Source organism: Atractosteus spatula, chromosome 18 (assembly GCF_055471065.1).
Source record: "Atractosteus spatula isolate fAtrSpa1 chromosome 18, fAtrSpa1.hap1, whole genome shotgun sequence".
Taxonomy (NCBI): domain Eukaryota; kingdom Metazoa; phylum Chordata; class Actinopteri; order Semionotiformes; family Lepisosteidae; genus Atractosteus; species Atractosteus spatula.
In genome coordinates, this window is record NC_142723.1 from 15,612,716 (window position 1) to 15,637,766 (window position 25,051).

The window sequence follows — 25,051 nt, forward strand, 5'->3', positions numbered from 1 at the left end:
TTGTTTTACATTTAGGTAGCCTAGTGCCCTCAAAGATGTAGCTTCTCAGTCCGATTTCCCATTTTTCTGCTCCGGTTATGACTTACGAAAGATAATTGGGAGGACAAAATGTACGGAGAGCATACTGCACCAGACCTGAACTCAGGGAAAACGCTAAATTAAGGATTTCTGGTTTTGCGGGCTCCCTGGAATGTTCTGCTCACCCGAGACCTGAATTCACCCACGTTCTGGTTTTACTTTCAGAGCCAGTTGAGTTCTTGCGTCTCAAGCGGGTCTCCCCCATGTCTGTGTGTGTGTGCGTGTGTGCACGCAGGTGGTGTTCAGGGCCTTCGGCGTGCAGGCCTTCACTCAGGACACGCACCTCGTGGACGTCATGCTGATCCTGATGCTGTACGGCTGGGCCGTCATCCCCCTGATGTACCTGCTGAGCTTCCTCTTCTCCACGGCGGCCACAGCCTACACCCGCCTCACCATCTTCAACATGATCAGCGGCACCGCCACCTTCCTCACCGTCACAATCATGGCCATCCCTGGTGAGGGCTGGCGCCTGCTGTCGCCGTCGTCCGTCGTGAAGCCAGCCCGCGGCGCTCTGTATTAAGAGTTTCCTGTTTTGTTCCTCCCCCTCCTCCCCCCCCGCTCCAGAACTCAAGCTTGTAGACCTCTCCAAGATTCTTGACAAAGTCTTCCTGGTCTTCCCTAACTACTGCCTGGGCATGGCGTTTAGCGAGTTCTACCAGAACTATGAGCTGCTGAAGTTCTGCCCTTCCAGCAGCTTGAGTGAAGCAATTTGTCGAATGTACAGTAAGTATAGAGAACCCGGGGTCTGTTTTCTGTCCTGTGACTGCTTCTGAATGTCGTTTTGTCTGATTGAAATCCACCGCCTAGTAGACTGTATTCCAGAGTCACATGTGGTCCTAGTACAGGTCCCTGTGGTACTCCACTAATTTAATCTCCCCGGTTTGAACTTTTACCTTTTGACAGAGAGTTAATTGACCAATTCAAGCATATGCATTTCCCTGAATGCCAGTCATGTATAATTAGAGAATTAGTCTTTTATAAAAAGCTTTATCAAAATGCCTTCTGAAAATCTAAATATCATATGCTCATGAGTTCATTCCTATTGTTCCTTTACAGAGATCTCTAACAAGCTGGTTAGGCAAGACCTACCTTTTCTAGATTCATGTTGATAATCCCCTGTAATGTTACAGTATTTCAATATAGGTGATCCTCAATTTTTAATCATTTTTTCCATAATCTTATGTATAATAGAAGTCAGACTTTGGTGTCTGCTGGAAGAGTTGTGTCTGTGGCTTCTGAACATCTCTTTTTCCCTTGAACATAATTGGTAAGATGCCATCAAGCCCTGGAGATATATTTATCCTGAGTCCTTCTAGTACCTGAAACATTTTTCCATTTTCTATGCTAATACTGTTTGATAAACCACTTCACTCTGCTGCCAGAAGCTGTCCACAGTCCAGAAGCTGCTGAATTACTCCAGTTAAATCAATGAGAAGATTTAAACCCTGAGTAGCTGGGTTCACTGGGTTTCAGGAGGGATTTGCAGGCAGGCAGACCAGCTCTCCAGGGCCGAGGCTGGGATGCCCTAATCTACCCGTTGTGAAAATAAGCCGCGGCCCATCAATCCACTGTCACAGAAAAGGATGTCAGAGAAAGTGCGATCTGGCCGTTGACTGTTGCGCTGATCAACAGGGCTGATCCAGCTCCCTGCTGCAAGGCGACGGAGATCTTTGTAGGCCAGGTTGTATAAACTGGTTGTCTTTGCTCGAGAGGGGCTTTTCACTAATCGGCTTCACCTGAGTGACGTGAGGCCAGCTTCGGCTTCGGAATCCTTTTATTCTGTACACATCAGATCGTGATTTAGGAGACATTGATGAAAGGTTACGAAATAGAGCCCACTAATCAATGAAGGTTTTATAAAAATGTATTATCTGGTTTAGAGAAATAGTTCAGCTTTTACCATAACAAGAGAACACCTTCACATTTACATACCATACTACTCTGTTGTTCAATGCATCATAATTGTATAAGTACTGTATACAAAATCGACAAGTTCAGTAGGTGGACGCTCAGCGGTGTCCGTTCATGTTAGGTTTGAAACGAACTTGGAATTTGGGATGTTCCAGACTGAAAACACAACAAGCTTGGTTTGAAAATTAAACCGAGCTCAGCCGTGGAAAACATAATATCAGTGATGAATACAGATGTATCACGGGTAGCGGCGGTGTTCTTGGGTAAAGGCCAGTGCCTTCTTTGTTTTGCAGATCTCACCTATCGGGAGAACTACTTCGACTGGGCAGCACCTGGGGTGGGACGGTTCCTAGTGGCCATGTCTTCACAGGGCGCCGTCTTCCTCGTTCTCCTCTTCGTCATCGAGCTGCATTGGTTCCGCACTCTCTGCCGGCTCTGCGGCGCCCTCTTCAGGAGGCACAAGAAAGTGAGTGCCGTCCTCTCCCGCGTGTGCTGAGGAAGTCTCCGACGCCTGCCCCCCAAGCTGGGGATCCGTTTAGGGGCGGCGCAGTGCCACATCAACACAAGTGGCCGTGGTGTGCGGCAGGGACAAAACACCAAGCACAATAATCAGCAGGCCTGAACGCTAGACCTGAAAGGCCTCTGCATGAAGCTTGGCCACATGCACCCTGGAGGCCCTGATGAAGATGCTGGTGCATACAGCTGGCATATATCTAAAGGGTGTATGGGGTCAACTGGACAATCCCGGCATATTTATGAGAAGCTTTTATTAAGGGATTGTGACCCCTGCATGCTCTTAAAAAGGGCTTGGGACTAAAATTGCATGTAGAATTTTTAAGCATTGTTGAGCCAAGCACTGTGCTCCTCACTGATGTAAGGCTTACAATTAGGTGTACGCACTCACACACACAACAAGCTTGAATTCCAGGAGCAGACAGGCACGTCAGCCGCCTGACGTAAGAAGTGTCAGCAGAAGGACAGATGTTTTCATATACAAATGCCCCATTCCGCAGGTGTTCAGGAGGTTGCAGGTCTATAGCATAGCCAGGATACCCCAGTAACATAGGAACCCAGTTCGGAATTAACTACAGTTACTGTTGTCAAGAGTGCAGTTTCTAACTTTTTTTTTCTGCGCTCTGGGTGTTGTATTTTACCCTAATGAGTCAGCCTGTGACCCCACAATACATTTAATCTTGCAGTACTCCCAGGTGTCATGTTGCCTCCAGAGGCAATTTCAGCCTGGAATGACGCCCCCACAAACAGTGTGTGATAACTTTGTGAGCATAGACAGCGGTGGTCTTGGGTTCAGGGCTTAAATTGAAGCTAAACTCACACGGATCTCTGATCGGTCAGCTCCTGCGCCTTTTGCAAACCCCGAATCCTATCGGCGGCACTCCAGCTCAGCTTTTGCCTTAATTGCTTTAATTTCATTAAAATTGGAATGACTCCGAAAAGCTCGAGCTGTAAAACCAGATGTCTAGCGGGGCTTCGGGAACAGTCCATGTGGGTATTCTGCTGTACGTAACGCTTCCTGGTTTCCGCGGGGACTTGGCTCGGCTGCAGGTGCCCATGACGAGCGAGGCCGCCCTGGTGCCGGAGGACAGGGACGTGGCGGAGGAGAGGAAGCGCGTGCTGGAATGCCAGCCTGCCGTGGAGTCCATGATGGGAAGCCCTCTGGTCCTGCAGGAGCTGAGCAAGGTAAGGGTAGCCGCTTCCCATGGGAGCACTTGACGGAGCTGTGCCAGCAGCTCGTGACAGCTGGCATCGTTCTGGTAAGTAGGCTGGTAAAAATGGTTGAATCCAAGTCGAGGAAAGGAATGCTCAAACTGCCCAGTGTATTAATAAGACCTCATGTAGAGTACCGTTTACTATTTTGGCTGCCACGTTTCGAAAAATTACATGTTGCTCAGAATCAGACCCATGACGGGCGACTACCTTAATTCCTGGTCTTAAGGGAATCTCTTAAGAGGGGTAAAAGGATGTGTTTGGTCGTGCAAAAACCAAAGGGGATTCGATCCAAGTACGTAAAAATCCCAAAGGACTTCCACATCATCAGCCAAATCAAACTAGAAGACGCAAGTAGAAAGCAAAGGAAGTACACAGAGACTTGTGGCGGGAGTCTGGACCAAGCATCCCAGCCGTGTTGTTGAAGCTCATACCCATCCTTTCTTCAAGAAGTGAACGGGGAAGGATTCTTGTGACATCAGGCTGCTGGGAACCAGCTGTGTTACTGTTGATTACCCAATTAAGCCTGTCCTCATTCGTGATCTTTCTTAATGCTCTTACCTCATGAAGTCAGGTATCAAAGCATTCAGTAAAATGCTTTTTCCTATGTTCTGGTCTAAAAGTTAGAGAAACAGCAGCCGTTATACCAGCAGTTACCCAGGCAGAAAATGCTTCATGTTTTTTTAAGATAGTTTGCCGGTTGGCGAGTCGTCTGGATCCGTGGTGGTGTGAAACGGGCTCTCGTCTTCCTCTCAGGTCTACAGCAGCGGGGAGACCTTGCTGGCCGTTGACCGCCTGTCCCTGGCAGTCGGGAAGGGGGAGTGCTTCGGGCTGCTGGGCTTCAACGGAGCCGGAAAGACCACGACCTTCAAGATGCTGACCGGGGACGAGACCGTGACCAGTGGAGATGCCTACATCGATGGCTACAGCATCCTGAGGGATATCAAGAAGGTGTGGTGGGAAGTCAGCTTCTGCTGTATGTTTGGAGTTAGATTCTTTATTTGTGTGAGTGGATCAAGTTTGACCCAAGACTGTGGAACGTGTATGAGTTTCACCTTCACTTGAAATTTTGGAATCTCTTTTTAAAATATATTTACATTTATGTACATGTATATTTTTCTCCTAACAGACTCTTCTCAAAATCACATCTTCAACGTTTTAAACCCACTATTTATCAGTCAGTTGGTCAGTCCATGGCTTCCTTCTCTCCCAGAATGTTATGGGGAATGACCTACTGCCCTTGGCCACCTGACCAGCTGGTGCACGACAATCGGTCAGGTGACCAAGGGAAGCAGGTCATTCCCCTGTAGCATTCTGGGAAATGTAGTCCAGACAAGAAGCTGCATTGTCTGAACTGACTACACTCTCACACCGTGTATGAGCCAAAAGGAGGGGAGATGTGCCTTTTAGGGGAACAACGTTAAGGACACCGCTCGGCACTTCCCCATTAAATCCGCCATGGGACCTATCTTCTCCCGCAGGTGCAGCAGCGGATTGGCTACTGCCCCCAGTTTGACGCCCTCTTGGACCACATGACGGGACGGGAAACGCTGAACATGTACGCACGCCTGCGGGGGATCCCGGAGAAGTACGTGGCGGGCTGCGTGGAGAACGTGCTGCGATCCCTCCTGCTGGAGCCACACGCCGACAAGCTGGTCCGCAACTACAGGTACAGCTCAACCCCGGAGCAGAGAGCACAGCTGTTGGAGACCCTGCGCCTCGAGTTAGGATGTACAGTTCATCCCGCCATTCTTTCATTTTCTAGTGCCCTGTATATTTCAAAGTGTAGAACTGAGATCAAGGACTGTAATAACTGTAGAACGCACTGACAGGGCCTGATTTAGAAATGTGTGTGCAGTTTTGGTCACCACCTTGTAGAAAAGTTATTGCTTCTCTGCAGTCAGTCCAGAGAAGAGCATCCAGAAATATTCCTGAGCTCAAACGAATGTCCCAAATTGACACTTTGAAGGAACTTCACCTCTTTAGTCTGACAGAGGAGGATACAAGGGGACCTCCTACTCTTATTCAAAATCCTCAAAGACACCAACAAAGCAACAGAGGAACATTTATTCAGACGGAACACAAGAACACAAATCTGAGAACACAAGTGGAGACTATGCAGGATTCCATATAAAGCCGAGTGCAGGATGAATTTCTTTACACAAAGGGTGGGTAGGAGACTGGAACAAGCGGCAAAGTTATAGCCAATTCCTGGCTTCCTTCAGGAAACTGCTGGATGAGATCCTTGGATCAATCGGCTCCTAAATTCTAAACAGGCCAGACAAGCCAGATGATCTCCTCTCGTTTGTAACCTATTTTTCAGCCATTTCACTCTTTCAGCTTGTGTTGATGTTTTTTTCAGTTTTAAAATGAGGACACCACTTACTAGTGATTCACAGTGTTCTGGTTTTTATTGGGTCTGAATTCATTTACCTGTTTTTAGTGAGTTGGAACAAGTACCCCAGATTTAGCTCAGTGGAGTTGGTCCCCCTACAAACAGCGCAGTGAAACCCACAACATTTGTTTGTGCTGCTTAGTGCCTTTGAACGTGGCATTTGTGCTGCTTTCATTGTAGAGTGCTAGCTCCTTCTTTTTTGGGGTGTGATGTCCGCAAGCTCCCCACGATGGTGACATAAGTCACGTGTCACCCTGGAAAAAGAAGGAGCTATATCTCGAGGGCAAAATTTCCTCAGACACTACTTCCAACAGCACAGACCAGGACAAGCGAATGAGACTGGTTTAGGTCTCCTGCGCTGTTCTAGGGGGGATTGAATAAAGTCACTTCCCTGAAAAAAGGGCGCTATATTTCAGGAAAGAAAACAGCGCAAATGCTACTTTCGAGGCACAAACAGAGCACACCATTTGTGCTGTTTGTAAGGGGGGCAATTTCACACAGCTCCCTAACAGCCCAGAAGCATCGTGGATCTTGCGGACTGCTGGCGAGACTGATGCATTCCTCTCCCTCCCTCTGTCAGCGGGGGGAATAAAAGAAAGCTGAGTGCGGGGATGGCTCTAATCGGGGGGCCACCCGTCATCTTCCTGGACGAGCCCTCCACGGGGATGGACCCCGTTGCTAGGCGACTGCTGTGGGATGCGGTAACCAGGACGCGAGAATCAGGGAAAGCCATCATCATCACCTCTCACAGGTACATCCCTCTCCTCTGCTCTGCCATCTGAACTCTGTGGTCCTCCTGCTGGTTATTCTTTACTAGAATCACTGATCGGTCGATCGGGTGCCCTGAATTCCTACTTCAGCCCTGTTTGCACTGAAAAGGTCTACGAACTCTGAATCTGGACTTCGAAGAGGAGGAGGAGGAGATTTTCTGTGAGCAGTGACCTCAGACAGCAGAATCAAGCTAGAGTTTGTCTCCCACGGAGCCAGATGTGAATACTGGCTCCTGTATAGCCTACAAAACATTCTTCTTTTTATGCAAAAAGAAAAATTCGGGCCATAAAATGGTAAAAACTTATCGATACGTTTTCATTTACCTCCTCTGGTTCTTATAAGAATAATAAAGATAGCACAGTGCATATCATGTAGATTTAGTGCGAGAATGCATTCATTATTGTATCCTGGAACTTGTTACTTAAAAGACACGTGACAGTTGCACCAGCCACATAAAGTATTTTAGTAAATGCGTAGCATGAACATGATAGGGATTCATTTTCTTAACATTTATTCTCAGGCTTGCTTAGGCAATTCCAGGTTTTCAGTCTTTACAGGGTTTTGGAAGTCTTTGGCCTTTTGCAAATCTAATGCAAAATGTTGTAATGTGATTTAGTATGTTTTAGCAGCTGCTTAATGTCTTTTTAGAAAATCCTGTAATTGACTTTTTTCTTGTGGTGTTTTTAATTTCCCCCCCCACTGGTTAAATCTCTAATACATTAAAGCTTGTTAAAGGGCTTTGGGATTTGAAAGGTGTGGTTCAAGACTGATTTTATTTCATTAGTAGTGGCATAACCAGACAGATGAAGGTCTTCTTGCAGACGTGTGGTATGTTCCTGGCTGCTATGGCCGTGTGTGTACCCGGTGTGTCTAACCCTTCCCTTGAACTGCTGTGCTGCAGTATGGAGGAATGCGAGGCGCTGTGCACCCGGCTGGCTGTGATGGTCAATGGCCAGTTCAAATGCCTGGGGAGCCCCCAGCACCTCAAGAGCAAGTTTGGCAGCGGCTACACCCTCCTGGCCAAGGTGAGGGTGGAGTTTGAGGAGACCGACCTGCAGCCTTTCAAGGACTTCATTGAGAGCACCTTCCCAGGTGAGCGGAGAACGGGGCGAACGGCTCATGGGGCACAGGTCGCACCTGTCTCGTGCCAAGGGGTGGTTATATAGAATCTTAATAACGCAGCTACTGAAGTTTCCTTTAAGCACTTTGAGTGCTGAGAAGACGCTAAGAGACTTAGCGCGATGAAGGACCAGAAGACAGTGTGGCCCTCGAAGGTCGCGGCTGGTCCCGGGGTCTGGAGTGTTTCTGTCTGATCACCGCGGTGCTCTCATTGCCAGGGAGCATGCTGAAGGATGAGCACCAGGGCATGGTCCATTATCACCTGACTGACAAGAGCCTCACCTGGGCACAGGTAGTACTTTTCTCTGTCCTGCCCCTCTTCCTGCTGCTTCATTTTCATCCCCGTCTCCCCTTTCACCTGGTGATGAGGCATCTCCCGCACCATTGCCGTAGTTTTGGAGTTTGTGAAATATTCTCAAATGGCGTGGGAATTGAATCGATGTAGTCCCTTCTCCGTGCCGTATCAAAAATCCCAGAGAACTCCGTTCTGGGTCTGCTTTCTCTACAGCTGTTAAATGCAAGTTGTTGTTGATGGGCATGCAGCTGGTCCAAGATCATAAAACCTTATGTTCTTGTGAGACCCTTATTTTGTTATGCAGCTTTGGAACCCAGTGTACTCTTTAATCCAGCTCTTTGATTGTCTAGGTGTTTGGAACCCTGGAAGCTGCCAAAGAGAAGTATGGGATTGAGGACTACTGTGTGAGCCAGATTTCTCTGGAGCAGGTCTTCCTAAGCTTTGCCCAGTTCCAGCACTGCTTGGAGAGCAGTAGGAAATAAGACAGCTGAGCCCCCTACTGTGAAGAAGGCCGTGACACTCCTGCTGGGGGCGCACGAGGCAGCTACACCCTCCTCAGGTCTACCTTCCCACACACTGGCCTTCACCACCGCCCAGTCTACACCAGGAAAAGACCACAGTGCTGGAAGCAGCCTGCAGTAGCAAGATGCCTGCTTTCTTTAGACTTTGTGTCCAAAACGTACTTGACAAAGGACCCTGCAGTATGTTTTGAGACTTGCACCTCCTTGTACACCAAGTATGAATTGTATTGTTGCACCTTCAGTTTAAGGACCTCTTGTGACTCTAAAAAAGGGACTGACACTAACGCCTATAATTGTGTGACAGTCAGGGTCTATGTGTTGTTTGTGTGTAATGTTTTTTTATTTTTTATTTCTTGGTTCCACCTGGTTCTTACTGTGGTTTTAACTGTTGGAAGATGAAAATGCCAGTTACCCTGGATTTGTAACTTGGAGTGAAACGGCCTTTTCTGCAGAATCACCCAAACGTGCCATGCTACAAGGTGTTACTGTGGCTGGAATCGTAGGTCAGCACTTCTAAAATGAAAGAAGGTAATGTTAAAGTCAGAAGAACGATGTGCATGGAGTTCACATAGCAAATCTCTAAGAATGTTTTTGTGGTGTCGTCCACGTTTGCATGTCAGCACAAAGTAGCTTTTTCTTTCAAAATGTCTGAAATGTAAATAGTACAAACGCAGAAAATATTTAAAGAACGATAAGTACCTTAGGCATTGTAGTTATATCTGAAATAGAATTGCATGACTACATTCAAATATGTTTCCAGTTGCAAAGCATGAGAAAGGAAAGTGTAGGTGCCTGCTAGAAAACGAAGCCAAAAAAAACCTTCTTAGAGATGTTCATTGGGCTTTCTTCGGAAAAATAAAATCTCGTACTTACTGAAATTTGAATCGGTAGAAACGTGGTGCATATTTTACAATCTGTTTTCACAAGGGGCTGGTTGAGACATGCAACACCAGTGCGTCGCTGATTGTAACTGTGAAAAGATTCTGAAATCGCCCCCCCTTTCTATGATGTAGCTGAGTGGGTAACTGGTCCTGCTCTCTCTGCAGCTGTTAAAACTGTTAAAGCCACAGTAACCAGGAGAGAACCTGGTGGGGTGGACGTCTGGACCCTATACTCAATGGCATTTCCTAGTCTTTGTGTATGAGGTCTGCGCTGTGTCCTGGGAATATCTTTTGTGAGAAGGTCTTGCTTTAAATCACTGACATTCCATCCATTTCATCTCCTGAAAGCGGCTGATTCCCAAGTGCAGCCTGTCTGGAATTGCCCAGGGTACTTTCGTCAGGTTTCCAGGTGTTAGGTTTTTCTGAACTTCAGGGTGTGAGTGAAACGACTGCTGTTTTTCTGACCCCCCCACCCCTGCTAGAATTCTGTAAACAGGTCTTGTTTGTTTCACAGCCGTCTCTGTGCCGTCCACTAATGATTGACATATTCTACTGACCGAGCTCTTCAAGCCACAGTAATGCTGATAAGCAGACACTGCTCCTTCAGAGGACCAAGCTGGTAGGACCAAGTAGTCCCCTGATTGTTTCCACAGTCTGTGCGTTCCAGTGTGAAAGTTTATGATTTTTTTTTCTTGCAACGTTCAATGCAAATAGCATCTTTCTCATAACAACGCAGGATGCAGAATGCAGAATTGGAGACCAAATGGCAAAATTTTAAGTTGGTGTCTTAGCCACACCCTAGATTCAGCATTTTACTTAACTGCCTTGTTTACTACTCCTGCTTTTCTTTTGTTCAGTTATAACACGATTAACGTCGGCAGCCTAATGCGTTTTCTGGAGAGCTTGACAAACAGCGATGTACAGTTCTTTTTATTCTTCTGGCCACTTTAAAGTCAGATGTGTGACGTTAGGAGCACAGATTCCATAAAGCTGAAAAAGGGAAAGAGGAGAACTAGGAATCCCAGCATGCAGCACACAGCTTGTTATTCAAGATGGTGTCATACACCATGTATATGAAGGGACTAATTGTGATAAATAAGGGAATATTTAAAGGATCATATTTTAATGTGTTAGTGGGAATTCTGTTATGACTGTGCAAAGAAGCTATGACTTTTTCTGCAAAAATGTTTTCTTTTAAATTGCATTGAATTGCATTGCACTGAAAGAATGAGGACCTACAGACATGCTCCTCTGTCACGCCCACCCGTCAGAGCCTTTCATTTTTTGACACACTGTAAGCTCCATGGTGCCTTACGGGAGATCTAAATGCTGATTGGAGGAGTGGTATATCTCGCACTGATGTCACTGCAAGCCTCAAGGTGCCCAACAGGTCACAGGAGATATTCTTTGCCTGCAAGTGGAGAGGACTCTGCGAAACGTAACACACAACCTTTCCTAAGGCACGTGGCTAATCTCTCCGGCTCTTTGGGAATCTCTGGAATTTTCTGTTACAGATATGAGCCAATGGCTGCAGATGCTAGAGGCAGTTTTCCTGCTGAGGGATTGGTCACCAATGTCTCCTGTTCCAAACCCATGTGTTTTATGACCTGTCAGGCTGGCTCGTGCGCTACTGAGAATTTAAAGGGCACCTACAGAAGACGAATTTAATTCAATTTCAAATGTATGCTTATCAGAGTGCAATGCAGATTAATGGTACACGTTCCAGCTCTGGAATGTGGCGAGTCCTCACGGAATGACCTGCTGAACTTCTTTTGAAATAGGGCATGAAATAGATAAGACTTTATTGATCCTGACGTGAATTTTTTTTTATGACCTGTCAGGCTGGCTGAATGATCACTCATTGCAGGGTGGCTCGTGCACTACTGAGAATTTAAAAGACACCGACAGAATTTTTTTTTTTATGACAGGTCAAAAAAAAATCTTACTACAGAGTTTTTTTTACTGATCCTTTAAAAACAAATGCTGTGCAGCTGGGACATGAGACTTGCTGTTTTGAATAGGCTAAAGGTGTTTGGGCTTACAGCACAGATGAGATTCATGAAGGGTGTAATCTAGAGCAAGGATGGCCATCCCTGGTCCTGGAGATCCACCATCCAGCAGCTTGTATACTGTATGTCATCATTATATCATCAGTTTGTTTAGACTTGGAACACATGACATTAGACCATCTTGGCATCTGATTTTAATTTTAACAGGTTTGGGTACTTGAAATTAAAATGCCAGCTCCCCTATGGCTCACTAAGTTGCCAGATGGGCCGTCCAATTCATTTACTAACTCGATCGAAACAAAAGCATTCTCAAATTGCTGACTTAAGGGTGACCCGTTGAACGTTTCAGATTCTGGCTCTTCATGGCCAGGGCTGTCTACCTGTAATCTGAGGGAGCCGCAGTCGGAGTTACAAGGCGCCCTGCTGGCTGCAGATCTGATTGCACTTGTTCCGAGTTTTGGCCGGTGGGGGGGTTTTGTCTCTAGGGCCGCCCTCGGCTCGTAGAACGATCGGCCCACCAGAGCAGCTTTCGGACGTTTCGAGAAAATGGAAGCCACTTGCAAAACAGAACCAGACTATGCGTTTGTACGCCCTCCAGTGGACGTGTCGAAGAGTGCGTGAGTGTCTGTTGAGCTCTTTCCTTCGAAGTTGCTGTAAAACCCCCTAGGGATTCCCAGCCATTCGGTTCAGCTCATCATAGTTCAAGGATCTCATCCAGCTGGGTTTTTTTTTAAATCCAGGGTGTCGGTTTGGGTAGCCTAATCCACACCCTGTTTGTGTAAAGTGTAAAATTATACCTTCTGTTCTCTATTTTAAATGCAGTTCGACGTAATATCAACCACATGATATCACCCAGTGTCCTCTGCCTCATGTTTCAATGATGATTTCATTTCCAGTAGCATAGTTGTCTGCCTATAACTCATCCACCTTGCAGAAGTAGTTACAGGCAAAAGAACTGGTTTGGCATCCTTCATTTAGAGCTGTTATTCACCAGTTTTAAATGTAGATTTAACACTAGGATGAATTAGCGTTAAGTACTAAAGGTTTCAGTTGAATTAATTGAATCCAGCAGCAATCTAATCCAATTTGCACCACTATGAAACTTGCACAGACAAAAGGACATGAAATAATAGCTGTGTGCACAGACTGCAGTGACAGACGTGTGTGTGTTCTTTAATAAGTAGGACATCTTTTTTTGCACAAGTAATGTTTGTAACTTTGCTCTTTTTATGTTTCCTTTTTTTTATTTTGGTCTGATTTTAACTTATGAATATATATTTTGTACATGTAATTTGTAATGCCCAAGGGATGCATTAAAACCTCTGTGTAAATTCTTAATCTTAAAATCCTGTTTAGTCCAACTTCTGAATAATGTGTTCACCTTGTGATTAAAATTTGATAATTGATTGCCATTTACCTTTTTATGAACCTTGAATGCAGAGGGTTGTAGAAGGTAGGTTATAATGTGTAAAATGTCTGGGATGATAGTGTGCAGACCCTCAGGCCTGTGAACAGGGACAGCAGTAACTTGGCTTCAGTGAGAATGTTTTACTGCTCACCTTGAAAAAACAGACTTGAGCCTCAGATACTAAGAACCCGTATCGCAGAACAGGAAATGTGGCCCCAGCTGTAGTACGTGTCCCAAAACATGTCTTGTAAAATAATACATTGATATCACTGTTGCAAACAAAATCAATTTTGATCATTTATCCCTTTGGTATGGAAAATATTTCCGCTCAGTTGAATATGCGCATGAAAACGTGTTTATTTACGTGCAGGGATGTCATTTAAGAGAGAAGAGACCAAATGTCTGTATGAGAGAAAAGAAAAGTGGATGACTGCCTTCACTGAGTTACTGATTGATGATTTTCTGTACAGGTTGTCTGTGTTACACAGTTACACAGATAACTGTGTTATCTAAGTTCCTATCGCTCTCATTGCCATTTGTACCCAAACCAATCTATTTCTCAGTGACGATGTCCAATACAATATTCGACAGGGCAGTGCAGTTAAAAAATTAAATCCTAGAGAGGTTGTTTATGTGGCTTTGTGGGAATATCCATCCATTTGATCACAGGTGCGATTTTCTGTGTATAAAGGGACACTGGACATCAGCAGAGCTGTGTCTAGAAAACTGATTGCATTGTGCAGAATCAAGAAACTTGAACTATTTATGGTAATGAAACAAGCTATGTACTATATAAGGGAATTATGTTGCAAACTAATGTACTGTACTATTGAACTAACCTTGTCTACTGTAATTTTTTAAAATTAAAATGGCTTTATGCAAATCAGAATCGTGGCGCTACAAGAATTTTCACCGGCTCCCTTGTGCCAGTAGTTTAGTGGACACTGACAGCAGTTGCAGGTGAATTTCCCATTGCACATTATAAATGAGCGGCAAATTTCAACAGCAGGGGTTAGACATACTGTAAGGGGAGAGCTTCTGTCAATATTTACCGTTTTTTGTAATTGGCACCATCAGAGTCCTAAGTGCCTCACTTTGCATAGCTTGTTTATTCAATAATTACCGACACTCGTGCCCAGTTTTCTCAGGATGTGGGCATAACCTGAATATAAAGGCTATTTCAGTCATGTTAAGGTACAAGTTAAGGTACACACGCATAGTACACACCATCCACCCATCGATTATTGAACACTTGGTTTACCAATTTTTGCTCTGTAGTCGAAAAGATGACGGCATTGTTGTAGTCTGTCCTAAGACTTCATTGTTCTTGGAATTTTCAAGCATTGAAATGGTGTATTTGTTTACTACTGGTCTGGTGTAAATAGATTTATTAACAGAAACAAACAATAATGTTCTTTTTTCGACAATTATTAAGTGCTCCGTTAGAGTAAAAGTGGTGATTTTCTAGACCTCGGGGAACAGTATGAAGTTTTTATTTATAAATTGAATTTCGTTTTTCCCTATACGAGTTTTCACTTTATAGTTTTTGAGGAACGAATAAAGTTCAGAAATCAAGGGACGATGGGGGTATTGTATAAATGAGTTACGTTCTGAAAATTACAACTGGTCGAATCTCTCATGACAAATGTTTTTAGAAGTCTACAATTTTCGACTAATTTTAGGTTTAATTTCAAAGAGACAAGGTTTCTCATTTACAAAGTTGAGATGGGTTAAGGCGGCGTAGTTTGATAGTTCATTCCCATTGTGCTTTTATAGTTGTGCGTTTTCGTAAAGATGACGCCACGGTCTGTGAAAAAGACACCTTTTACATTTTTATTCTAATTCCAAGACTCAAAATAAAGCCTAATACGTTCTTATTCTTTGCATATAAAAGCACGATATCATTTTTTTCCAAGCCTGAAACGTTTAGTGTTTAGATAAGGCATGGCTTAAGTAGTAGTGGGAAATTAAAATCAGTGTCTCCTCAGTGGCGAAACGCCTCCTCCTCTCCTCTATGGCGAAACGCCCATTACCTTAGCGCCTGTCTTGCCGGAGCACTGAGCGGTGTGAGGCGGTTTGTAGACGTGTTGTTCCCCCCGTCAGCTCAGTTTGAGGTTGGGAAAAACAGCGGAAATACTGTACTTCCTGCGAAAATCATTTTTCCCGAAAACCAGTTAAAAGTTAGCCTTGACAGCTTAACGGGGAAAGCGACAAAATGTTTTTCCTAGAAGACTTTCTGCAACTCTCCACCGTGGCGCTGTCTCTGGCTGCGCTGATAGTGGTTTCTGTGGTTCATGTCTTCATGGGGTCGACACCCGACTCTGTCAAGACACCTCCGGGACCCCCAGCCCTGCCGCTCCTAGGAAACCTGCTCTCGCTGGATCTGAAGAGGCTGGATCTGTCTCTTTGGGAAGTAAGATTTCATGATATTAAGGCATAGAGATCAGTTCCGTGGGTGCTGAGTGAGCTCAGGCACCCCCGATATTTTTTTTATCATACTATTGTAAAAGCAGGGGTGTAAACACTGCCCGTAGTATTGCGCTTTGCAACCTCGTCTAATTTAGTTCCTTATGATTAAACTGACTCGGTTCTGATTAACTTGTAAATCGTTAAAAAGTAATCGGAGTTTGTAATCTCGTAATAGTGAGTCTGTGGAGGACGGTCGCTGCTAACGAAATCCCCTAACAGGTTTTATGTTTAAGAAAGGAAAATATTTACCATATTTTGAAACCGGTCGAACAACGAAACAAACAAAGCCGGACAAATGCCAGTGCACTGTACTGTATGTTTGATTGGAATTCTGATATTAACACAGAAAGCGATCTTCCAGTTGAGTTTTATGATGGCGAGTAACCCAACACCAGCACCGGAGAAAAACTTTTAAAAACCACGTATAGGGATCAATTGCAACGAACTGGAAGCGGCTTAATAACTGGAGTGCAAGCCGTGGTCAGCACGCATCTGCGCGATAAACTGATGCGCTGGCTGCCTTAAAACCAACAGCAACGAAACTGACCGCAGAAATTAATCCGCAGCTCCGGGTTAAATCTGCGCTCAACCGCAACGAGCCCAAAATAACAGCCTATATGTTGCTGAAGTAGAGGACTAATTTAAACCACATCTTCATTTCATGGATATAATATCGTCACTAATGAATTTATACATACGTCTTTTGAAGATTGTTGTGATAACTAAAATTGCTTTCCAGACGCATCCCACCTATTCGTAATGAAGTTCAAGAATACACGCCTGATTTATTAACAAAAGTGTGAAAAAAATTGCTCACGCTATTGAACATTAACTCGTGCTTTTTGTAACGGTTTGCTAACACCGCTGTAAGGAAACTGTAGTACATGCCTTTGTCAGTCATCGTTCAAAATACCTGTAATTTAGGTAACTTGGTGCCTCTAACTGAGAACATCCACAAACAAAAAAGAAACTCTTAGGTGGAGTGCAACAAATGTAACCCCTTAAAATATCTTAACATTTATATTTATACTATTGCAGACACAAATGTAACGTATACATAAAACCCAAACACCGATGTGTTCGCTTATTCGTCTGAAGGATCTCCCTATGAATCTATATCGTTTATCACAGGAAATAAATGCTTCTATAATACGACACATGTTCAAACTCAAACCCGCAGCTGCTGTTCTCGTTTGCTCCTATATACTAACAGGAAACAGAAGAAGTAATAATCATGGCCTATATATGAAGTTATAAATTTATAAATTGAAATGCTCGGATTCAGAGCTGCAGTTCATGCTGATCAGAACAACGGCAATGCTGAGCTCTCAGCGCCGCACTGAGCACAAGTCCAGCTGGGCTCCAGCTTCGTTCCGCACGTTTTTCGTTGCAGCTGAGCTCAGAGCTGGAGATGAAATCTAGATTGTACTGTATTAACTAGCCCGCAATTTAGTGCGCAACTGCGTGCGAAATCTGAAGTTGGCTGCAATTAACCCATAATGCGCAAAGCGATGGAATGCGCTCGTCTTTAACACATTCTTCCTACGGTATTAATGACGCCTTCACATACAGTAAGAATGGATTATTTTTTAATGTTACGATGTGAGCTGTGGGCCAGAGAAAGTCTTTCTGCTTTAAATATATTTTACTCACGCACAGAAGCCTTTCAAACGTCTACGGTGTGTAAAGGGGTAAAATAACAATAGCGCCCTGGATCATTCTGCTCAAGACATTTTTTCAGCCTGTCAGAAGTAACTATGACGACTGAAATACACAAAACAACGTTTTCCTAGATTTTTGCCTGTTATTTCTCCGTTCACGTTCTCTGCTAGTTTTTAATAGTGTTGGACAATGTAGTGAATGCAACGGACATTTGTCTTTATTTGCCAAATCCAGTATCATCCCTAAATTCTGCCTCCACCTGCATTTCTGGGGGGATCCTAGTTTTATGTGGTTTGGTGGTCGGCTGCTTTTCGTTTAAGGATCTCATCTAGTTGGGTTCTTTTTTAAGAAAACCAGGGCATCGACTTCAAAATCAATCTTTGCATCCCCATTCCATGACATCATATAACTTTGACCCTGCCAATAAATGAGAAAGTAAAGCTCAGCTCCCGAATTTACCCACATGCTGAATATCACATTGACATTCAGCATTAGTTGGAGAAGAGACCTTCTGTACTTTGAAAGTGTAACGATTTACTGTCTGTGTTTTAGAGGAATGAGCCTCTGTGTAGACCTGTCCTATTTACCATGTGAAATGAAGAAGAAAAAAGGTTATTTTTAACAGAAACTTTATTCATTGACTGTTTTTCTTAATTGAAATGATTTCTCCTATTATCATATTACACATTTTTGGTTATAGTTAAACTGCTGAATGTTGCTGTGCAATTCTCTCTCTCTCTGTGCCCCAGTTGTCTAAGACGTATGGCAATGTCTTCACTGTGCACCTTGGCCCCATGAGAGTAGTGGTTCTGGCTGGTTACAAGACAGTGAAGGAGGCGCTTGTTGACTACGCTGAGGAGTTTGGGAGCAGGCTCATGACACCGATATTTCACGATATCAGTCAAGGACACGGTAAAAATGTTTTTGCTGAAGCACAGGATATCTTCTTTCTAACCTAAATACACGTTCAGGCTTACTGCACTTTATGATAAAGAACATCTAGAGTATTTTCATTGTGCCCCAAATACAGGTTTTACTTGCTCCATTCAGAGCTTTAATCAGCAGTATTTCAAGTTTAGGTGGTACTTTGTGCTGGGTTTAACTCCTTCTTTCAGCTGCTTTTTGAGTAGTTTTTCATATATATATATGGGAGAATGGCGTGCAAATACCGGACTCAAAAATAAGTAACTAAAGATGGTCTTTTATACCTTTAAACAAACAAGTTACTACGTCACATTTTGAGCGAATGATAAGACAGAAACACCTGCCAATATTGTTATTAATTATACCTAAGTTGCAGACTAGACAACAGTCAGTTCTTTCCATATGTTCTGGGCACACAGCCAGCTTACTAACCAAACCAAAGACCAAAGACAGGCAGCATATTTATATATGTGGGTTCAAAGCCAAGTTCAAGCCACTAGACTGCATAGTTTGCAAAAATACAAAAATGATAATACAAAAAATGATATTATCTCACTTCCCAGGAGACACCCTTATCTCTTCAGTAGTACAGTATGTCCATTGTCGAGACTATTAAGTACTCTGTATTGTGAGTTATTACTCATTTGTAGATCTTTTCATCAGTCTGACTCTTTCAATTTGTGTTTGGATCAAAATGTTTCTGCTAATGTACAAGAAGACTTGTTTATAACCTAAATACACATTCAAGTTTACTGCACTTATTATTATTATAATACCTTACACTTATATAGCACTTTTTTATTATACAGAAAATGTAGAGAAGCTTCATTGTGCCACAAATACAAGTTTTAGCCTCAAGCTGGTACAGTACCTGCTGCTCTATAACTCCCTCTTTCAGCTGCTCCTTGAGCAGTATGTCCACTGTAGAGACAATATTAAGTGTGTGTGATTTATCTCTCATTCGTGTTTGGCTCGAATGCAGGTATCATTTTTGCAAACGGGGACTCGTGGAAGGAGATGAGGAGGTTTGCTCTGTCTAATCTGCGGGACTTTGGAATGGGAAGGAAAGGGAGTGAGGAAAAGATCATCGAGGAAATCCAGTACCTCATTGAGGTGTTTGAAGCACATGGAGGTAGAAGGATTAGGCATTCATTTTCACAGGGACCTTTGTCAGTTTTCAAGATACAAAAGCACCGTTTCTTTTGAAATGTAATTCAACTGATGTAATTGATATCATGTCAATGGATAATCTGAGGACAGATGGTGTCCAGGTGCCAGTGACCTATGGGAGTGTCTTCAAATAGACTGTTCTGTATCTGACTTGATACAGGTGACAAAGGCAAATCTTTCAGCTGTAGGGGAGAAAGACCATAATACAGATTTACAGTACATCCCAAATGAAGGACCTTAAATTCAGCATTGAACTGGACAGGATATATCATGATCTGAAGGAACAGGAGAAAGAAGGCTGTTTTCCAGCAGTTTCTTTTCTCACAAACCTTTTACAAACTCTCTTTTCTTCTCTTTTGCTGAGGCGTGGGACTATATCATGTTTTTTTCCCCCCAATGCATATTTTCATGGTTTCATTACAAACTTTCAGTTTAATGGAGGGCCGATACCTTTTTCCCTCCAGGAGCCAGTAACAGTAATCAGTGACAGTAATCAGGGACAGAGTCAGGAAGGGAGAAGTGGAATATGGCTCTAGTGAGCACTGGTGAACTGGGGTTCGAGAGGTGAAACTGGGAGCACACAAGGGTGGTGGTTTTAGAGAGACACAACTGCAGGAGGTATTCCAGACTGATGCTGTATTCTTTCCTTTGGCAGGAAAACCATTTGACACCAAGGAACCTGTAAACTGTGCTGTTTCCAACATTATATCCTCCATAGTGTATGGAGACAGGTTTGATTATGCTGATCCAGTCTTCCAGGCTATGGTGAATAGATTTACTCAGAATATCAAATTCAGTGGATCTCCTGCTATCCAGGTAATATTTTAAATATTTAAAATTAAATATTTTAAATATTGAAAATAAGATCAAGATAAACTTTTTGATGCTCTTAAAAAAACACTTCAAATACAGGAAAGCAAATTACCTTGAATTTCAGTATAATCCAAAATGTACGTAAAATGTGTCTATTTTTTTTTTCACTTTCTGTATTCACAGTTCGAGGAGTCATGGACAATATGATTAATGTGTTTTTAAAGCTGAATCTTTTAATATTAGGATTTTGTAACAATGTAATCAAATCCTATTAGAAATGAACATACTGTATTTAATAGAAAAGCAGAAAATTAAAAATGTATGTGAATTGGACCAGGGGGTGGTGCTCTTCTCTCTCACAGAGAAATTCCAAACCAGTGTTCTTGTCTGATTGACCTGGAGGCACATTAGTCAGTGCTGCAGCCTCACAGCTCCTGAAGCTGTGGTTTGATTCTAGACAGGGGGACCTACTGTGTGGTTTACATGTTTGATTGTGTGAGATGTGAGTAGGATCCATTTCCTCTCAATCACTTCCCAATACATAATCCAGCAGCTACTGTACATCACCCTGCAACTCACAGCTGGCAGCCCCACTGAAGCTCAGCAAGTGTGAGCCTGCCCAGTACCTGGATGGGAGACCTCCTGGAAAACTGAGGCTGCAGCTGGAAGAGCTGTTAGTGGGGCCAGTGGGGAGCACACACCCCACGGTTTGTGTGGGTCCTAATGCCCCAGTAGAGTGACGGGAACACTACACTGTAAAGAAGGTATTGTCCTTCCGATGAGACATAAAACCGAGGTCCTGACTCTCCGTGGTCATGAAAAATTCCAGGGTGTATCTTTAAAAGAGTAGTGTTACCCCAGTGTCCTGGCCAAGTTCCCCTCGCTGGCCTTCACCAGTCATGGCTTCCTAATAATTGTACTGTATGTTAGCAAGTGTCTCTACAAGTGTCCCTGTTGTCCCGTGTGTGGACCCTACAGTGGATTGGTGTCCCATCCAGGGATTGGGTCCACCTTGCTCTCCATGTACATTCAGACCATCAAGCCTGTTTGATTGCAGGTAGTTAATTGATCTGAGGGCTTCAGTATCATCTCCAGGTGACCGGAGACACTGTGCTATAGGAGTTTCAGCCTTCAGATGAGACAGTAAACCAGGGTCCGGGCTACTGGTGGTCTTTAAACAGTGTTATTCATAGGGAGAGTAGGGAGAGGCACTCTGGTACCCTGACTAAATCAAGAAACATTTTGGTGAAAACAAAAGAACGTCAGCTTGTGTTGTGATCTGGAAAAGAAAAGCTTTTGAAGTAAATAAGACCTGCACAATTATGAAGTGCTCTGGTGGGGGTATATTTTAGAAACATAATATTTTCTTTTTCTCTGTAGCTCTACAACATCTTCCCCTTTCTTGGGTGTTTACTGAAAGATAGGAAGAAACTTCTAATGAACATTGCAGAGAACATTGCCAGTATAAAACGACTCGTGGAGCAGCTGCAGCAGACCTTACAGGAGCAGGATAAGAGGGGAATTGTGGATGCGTTCTTGATCAAGCAGCAGGAGGTGAGTCTTCACACTGACTGGTGAGCAAACTGGGGGATTTCTCCCAAAGAAGAGGGAAGGAGTGGGCACTGGCCAGGCTGCATTAACAGACACTCTGAAATGCCGGTTTTCAAATACAAACAAAACTGGAATTTATCTCCTGCCAACAGTGTTCAATACATAATAAAAGTATGTGTTTAATACGGCTTGGACTTCGGTCACATAATTGTCATGAGAAATTTTTACAGTTCACAGTGAAAATTCAGACTTCACTGTTCCCGCTCTTTCTTGGCACTGTAATTTGTGTGATTGATAACATATTTAAAGGACAAATTGTCAGCTGCTCAACATTTTTCTTTTTAAAAATGTATTCAGGTTTCAGGACAGAGAGACTCCCATTTCCATGAGGATAATCTGATACAAACTGTTTCAAACCTGTTTGCTGCTGGGACTGATACAACAGCCACCACACTCCGCTGGGGGCTGCTGCTGATGGCTAAATATCCCCACATCCAAAGTAAGAGCTCCCACTGCTGACTCTCTCAACACTCTAGATTACCAGGGAATCTCCTGTGGTGCAGTTTTAGTTGTGCACATATTGCATAACAACTAATGGAGGGCATGTAAATTTATATCAAGCCTTCAGACCATTGGATAATACTGCAGAAAAATAGAGGTTCAAACCCTTCCCACCCCCTAAATTGGCCAACAGTGTTTCTAATCGGACCTGATCTCTTGTCTTTGGATGGTGGGAGGACATCAGAGCACCTGGTGAAAACCCATTCAACTCGGCCTGTTCTGTAAATAGAAATGACTCATCACATACCATTTCTCTTTCTCTAGAAAATGGATCATTTGCCCTTTAGCCCAAATATTTTACAAAACATTCTAAATGTTCAATTTAATTGACCGTCCACACAGAGTGTAGAATTGCTTCTCCAGCCCTAATCATGACCAGCAAGAGTTTTGATTATATTTTAGGTCTCCGTGACTTAATGGAATAAATTACTAGCCAGTGACTGAAGACGGCTGTAGAGCCTCAGTCCTTTCTTCCCCAGACAACAGGGTGTTCATTATGGTGGTGACCAGGACAAGATGTCCCTGCAACCTCTCTGTACATTTCCACATACAGAACACAAGTAAGGCCATGAGCCTCCATCTCATCCATCTGTTTTCTTAAGAAACCTAGAGTATCGGCTTCAAGCACATGACTGGTTGTCTTGTTCCAGACTCCCACTGCCCTTTGGGTAAAAAACTGCTTCCTGTTCTTGGGTTTAAATGTACTTCCACATAGTTACCCCTGTGCTGTATGGTTCAAGTTTCAATGTTCCTTTTGTTTTGCAAACAGAAAAGGTTCAGGAGGAAATTGAGAAGGTTGTCGGCACAAAGCAGCCGAGGGCTGAGCATCGGAGAAGCATGCCCTACACCGATGCTGTGATACATGAAATCCAGCGCCTGGCAAATATCATTCCACTGAACCTTCCTCACATGACAGCGGCAGATGTTCACTTCCAGGGCTACTTCATCAAAAAGGCATGTAGACGTCACTCCGTCTCATACTGCTGATCAGGTGTGTGTTGGGCCAGATGGTTCAGACTCCAGGATAATCAGAATAAAGGATCTGGGAAGAATACAAAAGAGTGTTTTCCTGTATGATTTTAGAACTTGAAATTGCCAGATTTCTAGGAAAGGATGTCAACTGAAAAGATCTTATTGAAAATTATTCTTAGTTTAAATGAGTTATGAATGAATGAGGGTCTAAGTTCTGCTTGTCATTGGCTCACTCCAGGGGACCCCTGTGTTTCCTCTGCTGACCTCAGTGCTCCAGGATGAGACCCAGTGGGAGACGCCTCATCAGTTCAACCCTGCTCACTTCCTGGACCCTGAGGGCCAGTTTGTGAAGAAGGACGCCTTCATGGCGTTTTCTGCAGGTACAGGGCTGCAGTGTGCAGCTCATTTGTAAAAAGTATTTATATCTCATGTTGCATCTCTAATATGAATGACCCTGGATTGAACAGAGATAATAACACAGTCTGAACATTTAAATAAGAAACGTGGGTCACTTCATCATTTCTCAAGTAGCATGATGGGTGAGCAATACAGCCTAAACACATTGACACCCAGAACAGACACTCACAGTCTTTGAGAAGGACACCTGTGGTGTTTGTTGTCCCAGGACGCAGGGCTTGTCTTGGAGAGAGCCTGGCCAGGATGGAGCTGTTCCTGTTCTTCACCTCGCTGTTGCAGAAGTTCACCTTCACTCCCCCTCCAGGAGCGCAGGAGTCTGAACTGGACCTCACTCCTGTTTTGGGCATCACTTTGAACCCACAGCCTCACCAGCTGTGTGCTGTGAGACGGGGGTAGGGCACCAGCTGTGTGCTCTGAGACCGGGTAAGGGCACCACCTGTGTGCTCTGAGACCAGGTTAGGGCACCAGATATTCTAGTTAAGCTCACACAAAAAAAGGCTTCTGAGCTTAGTGAAGAAACTACTACTAACCCATTCCTTAATTTACAAAAATAAATCAACATTAGATAGTCTATGATTAGAGCAAATTCATCTGACAAGCCTCTGTAAAATGTACCATTCTCATGATCTAGATCTGTTTGAGTGTTAATGACTGTTACATATTTTATAGTATTTGATTAAATTTGTACACATTGTCTTATTGCCTTATTATGCAAAAATACACAATTCTAAAGAACTCATGAGTGCATGCTCCTCGCGGAATCCCTCTATCTTGTCTAGTCAAACAAACTGTGTACTGTAAAATGGAATCCTGCTGCAATCTAATGTACGGTACTATTGCACTAACCTGGAGTACTGTACGGTTTTGAGGATTTTGTTGCGTTCATGGTGCGACAAAGTAGGACAATGAGATAGAGGAGGTATAGCAGACCCAGTCTTAAAAGTTTTGTAACTTTTGAACATGTTTGTAGGCCAACATTATGGTCCTTTGGGTACAGTTTTGTAGGTTAAACCACTCAAACTGAAGACTGCCTAAAATTATTTTTTTTTTTATTTGAAAAATAACATTTAGGATTTACTAAATGTACAGTGACTGCTGGTTTTGTGAACCTGGGGGATGCCTCCTCAGTATTGCTTGTTGAGCAGTTGCCCTGAACACCTGATCCTCTCTAGTGAAACTAACTCCTACAGGATATTCCAGTAATACTGGTCTGGTAGGTGTGATACTGAGGCACTATGTGTAAATATAATGACCTTTAAGTTAACATTTAGTTTTAAGTGGAACAGGACAGTAAAAACAGGACAAGCAGAAGACTGCAATCAGCTTGCTTTTCTGAAAACCCATTAAAAATAATGTCTCACGTGTGACATTGCTCGTGGCTGCTGTGATGGCAATTTCT

The 25,051-nt window shown here is 43.7% G+C and overlaps 2 protein-coding genes across 7 annotated transcripts in view; both read left to right on the forward strand.

The window, feature by feature from the left end:
- Window positions 1-13,996, forward strand: part of abca3b (ATP binding cassette subfamily A member 3b) — a 58,857-nt gene extending 44,861 nt beyond the window's left edge. For all 6 annotated transcript variants that reach the window (XM_088936298.1, XM_088936297.1, XM_088936300.1 and 3 more), the window contains 10 exons: window positions 314-533; window positions 643-801; window positions 2,283-2,455; window positions 3,553-3,687; window positions 4,471-4,665; window positions 5,196-5,383; window positions 6,690-6,860; window positions 7,782-7,972; window positions 8,218-8,291; window positions 8,645-13,996. In XM_088936298.1, the coding sequence (XP_088792424.1) occupies window positions 314-533; window positions 643-801; window positions 2,283-2,455; window positions 3,553-3,687; window positions 4,471-4,665; window positions 5,196-5,383; window positions 6,690-6,860; window positions 7,782-7,972; window positions 8,218-8,291; window positions 8,645-8,776 (1,638 nt within the window). In that variant the 3' untranslated portion in view covers window positions 8,777-13,996. The remainder of the gene's footprint in view (window positions 1-313; window positions 534-642; window positions 802-2,282; window positions 2,456-3,552; window positions 3,688-4,470; window positions 4,666-5,195; window positions 5,384-6,689; window positions 6,861-7,781; window positions 7,973-8,217; window positions 8,292-8,644) is intronic.
- Window positions 13,997-15,126: 1,130 nt separating this feature from the next.
- On the forward strand, window positions 15,127-24,345 carry LOC148818684 (cytochrome P450 2K1-like). The gene is made up of 9 exons (XM_088936301.1): window positions 15,127-15,526; window positions 17,994-18,156; window positions 19,151-19,300; window positions 19,994-20,154; window positions 21,532-21,705; window positions 22,060-22,201; window positions 23,033-23,217; window positions 23,474-23,615; window positions 23,861-24,345. Exons 1-9 carry the CDS (start codon window positions 15,329-15,331, stop codon window positions 24,046-24,048), a joined length of 1,503 nt encoding a protein of 500 aa, XP_088792427.1. The 5' UTR covers window positions 15,127-15,328; the 3' UTR covers window positions 24,049-24,345.
- Window positions 24,346-25,051: the final 706 nt, after the last annotated feature.

Bases quoted from the DNA above. Each gene is read 5' to 3' on its own strand.
- LOC148818684 (XM_088936301.1), top strand. From the start codon at position 15,329: ATGTTTTTCCTAGAAGACTTTCTGCAACTCTCCACCGTGGCGCTGTCT. The intron at 21,706-22,059 runs GTGAGTCTTCAC...AAATGTATTCAG, and splicing joins TCTTGATCAAGCAGCAGGAG to GTTTCAGGACAGAGAGACTC. The intron at 23,616-23,860 runs GTACAGGGCTGC...TTGTTGTCCCAG, and splicing joins CTTCATGGCGTTTTCTGCAG to GACGCAGGGCTTGTCTTGGA.